The sequence below is a fragment of the Bos indicus genome, chromosome 18 (genome assembly GCF_029378745.1).
Source record: "Bos indicus isolate NIAB-ARS_2022 breed Sahiwal x Tharparkar chromosome 18, NIAB-ARS_B.indTharparkar_mat_pri_1.0, whole genome shotgun sequence".
NCBI lineage: Eukaryota > Metazoa > Chordata > Mammalia > Artiodactyla > Bovidae > Bos > Bos indicus.
The window spans coordinates 43,562,621-43,568,620 of NC_091777.1; the positions used below are offsets into that span (position 1 = coordinate 43,562,621).

The 6,000-nt window shown below is 37.3% G+C and overlaps 1 protein-coding gene across 2 annotated transcripts in view; it reads left to right on the forward strand.

The window, feature by feature from the left end:
• The window catches only part of DPY19L3 (dpy-19 like C-mannosyltransferase 3), a 74,742-nt gene extending 69,465 nt beyond the window's left edge, over nucleotides 1-5,277 (forward strand). For both annotated transcript variants that reach the window (XM_070770895.1, XM_070770896.1), the window contains one exon: nucleotides 1,150-5,277. In XM_070770895.1, coding sequence (XP_070626996.1) covers nucleotides 1,150-1,311 — 162 coding nt within the window. In that variant the 3' untranslated portion in view covers nucleotides 1,312-5,277. The remainder of the gene's footprint in view (nucleotides 1-1,149) is intronic.
• The last annotated feature ends 723 nt before the right edge of the window (nucleotides 5,278-6,000 follow it).

The following is a 6,000-nucleotide window of genomic DNA, read 5'->3' on the forward strand; positions in this document are numbered from 1 at the left end:
AGCTACTTCTCTTTTCTCCCTTCTGAGGGAAAATATTTTTGGAGCTGTGCCAGATAGAGCAAACAGAAGATTTTCACCCTTTAGAAGTGGTGTTTGCTGTAATTATTGGGGCTGTATTAAAAGCTGATAGAGGCACATAGGACAGCAGAAGCCCCTCCCTTCTCAGTGGGGAAACCAAGGCAGGGCTGAAGGGACAGGAGAGAGCAGAAGCCGTCAAGATGATCAAAGGTCTGCAGTAGGAGGACGTGGCCCTTCCTCCCTCCACCTCACTGAGGACATAATCAATAAATTGGATTGCTGACACCAAAAAAATAAAAAATAAAATAAAAATAAAAGCTGATAGATATTTCTAGAATGGGGGGGGTGATAAATCTAGTCTAACTCTTAAAAAACTTCACTACAGAATTTGAGATTCTGAACACTTAACGATCTACTTTTAGCAGATTTCAAGTGTAGAGCACAGGATTAACACTCGTCGCCATGCTGTGCATTCAGGTCACCAGAACTTACTTATCTTATAAAGGCTGACCAACACAGATGTCCTGACCCACTGATTGTGGTCCTGATTTCCCCATGTTTATGTGTAACAAAGCATCAATTATATGCCTTAAATATATATAATTTGTCAGTTATGCTTCAATAAAGCCGAGGGAAGAAAAAGGAATATTTGATTTTTGCCCAAGGAAAATAACTGTCCATAACTATCTTGAATTCCGAGAAGGTACAGACCAAACACCTGCATTTAAATTTTGCTTCGTGGGTAACTTTTGTAACTTTTTCTAACAAGGCCATCTAATGAGTTGAAAAGCTTTCTCTGGTCATAGAAATTCTTCTCTTATATTTGATTTTTGTGAGAGGAACAGTGTAGTGTGTTCCTCAGGACAAGGAGATCCAAGTTCTAGTTCTAGCTTTACCATTAAAGGCAAGCGCTGTTGGACACAGAACTCTCCTCTTCAGCCCCGGGTCACACTTCCAAAGGGAAAAAGGATGAACCGGATGATCTCCAAGCCGCAGGTGACATTGACATCATTCAATTTAAGTTCACTAGCATATCATTCTTAAAGAAACTCAGTCCCTATTCCTACTTATGTTTGGCTTGTAAATACGATTTTTTTTCCCAAATTGTATCTGGTTTTGTTTTGGCTTTAGATGATGGATGGCCCAGGAGAGAACGATCCTGATTTGAAACTTGCAGGCCACCCTCGCTTCTGTGAAGAGATTAAAAAAAACCTGCCCAGCTACACAGCATACTTCACTAGAGTGTTCCAGAACAAAACATTCCACGTTTACAAGCTATCCAGAAACAAGTAACAGAGCTTTCTATTCAATCTCTATTTTTGATACGTGAAACTCCATCATAATGAAACTCAGATGATGTTTCATATGTAATTAGGTAGCCCGAACCTTAAAGCTGTGATATGATTAAGTCTACAAATGTTTACACAAGCATTACCATCTTTGAAAGTATCTTATACAAGCTTCAGTCTTTGTCCTGTTTCATGAATGTTCTTTAGCCTAAATGTTTCCACTTTCTAAAAGTGATCTAGAAGTTTGTTGTTGGGTAGAACAATTAAGTGTTCTATAGGAAGCCTGAACAGTTGCATGCGTGTGTGCATGCTGAGTCACTTCAGTTGTGTCTGACTCTTTGCAACCATATGGACTGTAGCCCACCAGGCTCTTCTGTCCATGGGATTCTCCAGGCAAGAATACTGAAGTGGGTTGCCATGCCTTCCTCCAGGGGATCTTACCGACCCAGTGATTAAACCTGCATCTCTTATGTCTCCTGCATTGGCAGGTGGGTTCTTTACCACTAGCGCCACCTAGGGAGCCCGGAACAGTTGCATATCCTGTTGTAAATCCAAAGCCTGTTCAGGATTTGAAATACTTCTAATTTTTAATTGACTTAAAACAGCTATAGTTGAATTGAATTGAGGAAATGCATAATTAAGTTATTTAATATTATTTCACCAGTGAAGACCAACTGGTGACTTTTTAAAAAGCTCTTTATTGTCCTGTTTCACCTAAAAATTTTATAATGTTTTCCATTTGTCATGCTTTTACTATTTAAAGAAAGATCATGTTAGGCCTTCGTATATATCTAAATTTTCGTTGTGCTGTGTCTGCAATGTAATGGGTAGCACTTCAGCAGTGTGTGTCTGTGTGCATGTGTGTACATGAGCACGTGCATGCGTCTTTTAATGCTGGACACAGAAAAGGGTTACAAATTCCATACTGTAAGTCCTTAAAGCAGCAGCAATGTTACGTAGCTGAGTCAAATTTGTCACTGTTTAGTGTTATTATTTTAAAACCTGTTGATACTATTTAACCTATCCTGTAAGTAAGAAAATTTTTCTTTATTTCTTACTCATTCAAATTTACTGGGTTTGCAAGATTTTGTAAACTCTTTGTTTTTAGCCTTTGTATTTTTTACAGCCTAGAACCTTGCAAAGTCTTACTATTTTTTAAATGTTGTATCTTAACTAACTTACAACTATGATATTTTTGGCAGAAAGCATTTTCATACTAGGTTTGATTTGTGGTCTCCAATCTTACTGCAAGGGCCCTTGATAGGTTGTTCTTTTTCTTACTCAAAGGTAACCAAGTGCCTCTAAGTCATGCTTACTTGTAAACAACAATGAAGAGGATCATGTGTACCTTGTACCTGCTCAAAGTTTTTGATAATTGCTTTTATAATTAATTTCTAATGATAGGGACATGTAAAGAAGTTGCTGATAAAAGCATATTGTGTTTTCAACTAAATCAAGATGGCTAATGAGATTAACTTTCATCTCTCATGTTGGAAATGATTTAAATGTTTCTCCTCACAATCGTATTAAAGTAAATCGCTGTAGGCATGAAGATGGATGGATCATATGTCCAAATGATTTTTTATTCACCTACTACTTATTAAGCAATATTCAGAAAGAAATTTTACACTGTCATGTTGGACTCAAGGACACTTGGCTTTTATCACAACTTATTTAAATAAAAAATTGCCAGTAGCTGGGTTATTAAATTATGCAACTGAAACTCCTGAATTATGTCTTATATCCCTTAATAGGGTTGGAGACCACGGCAGTTTAGGATAATACAATAATGAAACATTTTAATCAGTACTAAAACTTTGATTCTGTAATGATGCATGCCTATTGTAGCTGACAGCATGGGTCAGTCCGTTCTTCAGTGAGTGCCTTACTCTAGTTGAAACCAAGCACATGTAAGGTACAGTATGTTAGACTATCTAGTTACGTTTTTAAAACCCCCTATTACCTTCTCAGAAATATTTTGATTTATTTTAAATATTTCTATATGTATTATTATAATCTACACATTTGGGTATTTGGAGTTTCAGTATACTAGACACACGTACTTAAATTTTTATGCTTATCATCACTGCGTTGATGGCACACAGTAATCTTTTTTTCGTGGTTTAGGTGCCATCTGTTGCCAAAACACTTAGTGTTCAGTCTTTAGTGAAAAATATAAAGTGCCAAGAAATCTTGCAAGACAGAATCCATACATACACTCTTTCCAAAACACTGTGACCATGTATAGTAGACGTTTTTATTTCCTGATGACCAAATCTCTCAGTGAATCATGTTAAATATTTTAGTGCTCCTCAGTTTTCTCTTTTATGACCCTCTCCTTGGAGTACACAGGAGGAAAGAGAGGAATGCGGCAGACTCCTGGCTCTCTGCCGAGCCAGAGCAAGTGACCTGTAGCCCAGGGTCCCTTCCACACGGATCTCCGTGGCTGTGCTAATATTTGATAATGACCTCAAATTACGGCTGTATTTTATGCATAGAAATACCACTAGATTTTGCTTCAGAGTTAGCATTCAAAAGAAACTCTAAGTACAGTAAGTGCTCTTATTATCCTTTACGTACACAACTCACCAGATCCCTTCATGGTTTCCAACGTCATGTAAGCTGACTGCCACCCAGCGCCACGGGGGGCTGCTCCCCGCTGCTCTGTTCTCACAGGCCTCAGCTCCCTCCTTGGAGTTCTCTGCTTGTCTGTGCATGCTCTACTTCCTGTTGTAAATACACGATTGAACATAAATCCAGGACATTTCGATCTAAAACAAAAGGATTATTTCTGTGAAAGTTAGCTAGAATGCTTTGATCATATTTGATAAACGTTACCACTAGTAAAAACTGCTTTTAAATTAATTGTGTTTGGGAAAATTATAAAATATTGGGAGTACTTAAAATTCAAGAAAATTTATGAGCTTAGATTGCTTCACAGATTTATTTATTTTAGTCCTCATTTCACCTTTAAAAAAATCTAGACTGATCAGAAGATATTAAAATGTACCCAAAGCATGTTATTGGTATGATTTATTCAAGAATAAAACCACAGTCATTGGCTGCTACTGCTAAGTCACTTCAGTCGTGTCCAACTCTGTGTGACCCCATAGACATCAGCCCACCAGGCTCCCCCGTCCCTGGGATTCTCACAGTCATTGGGCCCTTATGCAAAGGAAACGTCTCAGCTTTACATCAAAAGATGAGCAAATGAATATACAAATTATACATGTGAAGTTACGATTCCCTGCTTTGACCTACTTATCTTCATTAAATGACTAGCTGCTGATGCTGATCACAGTGACTGATCTACTACAGTTGAAAGGTTCCGGTCACTTTATTATAGACTTAAAAGTAGGAATTCATTTCAGATATATTAGCCAGGACCACAGTTAGGTGTTATCTGCGTCATTTGTTGTCCACTTAAAGGTGATTTTCTTGACCTCACCGAGATCAACTAGACAAATATGTTTATGTGAGTGTGCGTGTCTTTGTATGTGTTTGGTTGAGGCTGGTGATTTCAAGGGCATATGTAGATACTGCAGACCAATGTTTCATCTGGCCTGCATCTTTAAAACTAACTAAAAATGTTTATTCTTATTCCACATGAACCTTGTAACAATTTTAGCTCATCTTTGGCCAAAACTTAACCTAAAGTAACACAGAAATATTCCATTTTTAAATTTTCGTTTAAACCTTGGAATTAATAGGAAGACAAAATGTTCTCAGATTATATAACTTGGCCAGTATGCTCCTAAGTGCGTTATATACAACAACCTTTTGGCATAAAAGAGAGTGCTTGTTTGTTCATGGGAAAAAGCTTTGAAAATGAGAGAGAGGCTTACTTTCTTGTGGCAATTCATTTTCTGTACTTAATATCCTATGGGTAAAATCTTACAAAGAGCTTTTATAATTTGTTGAACTGTATGAAGATTATGTACTGAATAAAGCTCTTTTAAGTTACACAAAATGAGTGTCTCTCAGTTCTTTGAAGGTCAAAAAACAAGGAACTGGCTTACTGAAGTGTATTAAATATGTGCTAAATAGAGTATCATCACATAAGATGGATGTGGCAAGGTCTTAATTGTGCTTGCTAATGTTGAAGGGGTTCATTTTTTCACAAAATTTGGTTTGCTAGCTGCTTATTTGCTTCACTTGAACCTCAAGGTTATAGTTAAGGTTTCTAAAGAGAAGGCTGCTATCAGCAGAATTTATCTTCAGAGAGATAAATGCTATTGTTTTGACCTTTGGAATTGTTTCTACTTCTTGATCAAATTCTCAGTCTTTAGTACCTCAGGAAAATGCCAGTGGTTCACATTTTTGCTAAGTGTATAGATAAGAAATGTGCCTGACTATCGTTCAAAGCAGATATTGAAATTCCAAGCAAAAATGGTCAGGGAGACAGGTATACTTCCTAACAGAGGAAAATGGTGGTGGGATCTCAGATATTTCATACTGACTCTATACATAGACAGTTTCAGTATACTTACAATTAAGTCCATGTTGCTAGAACGGTCTAGCAAATTAAGAATTGCGAACAGTACAGATAAGCGAGAGATTCAGGATGTGAATGAACATGTAGCGGTCTGACAAGTGACACTAGGCACAGAGCAGATAAAATGCTAGTTCTCTGCCCCTCCTTTCAGAAGAGGTATCTGAAACTCATCTCAAACCTTTTCAGTTAATCTTTAAA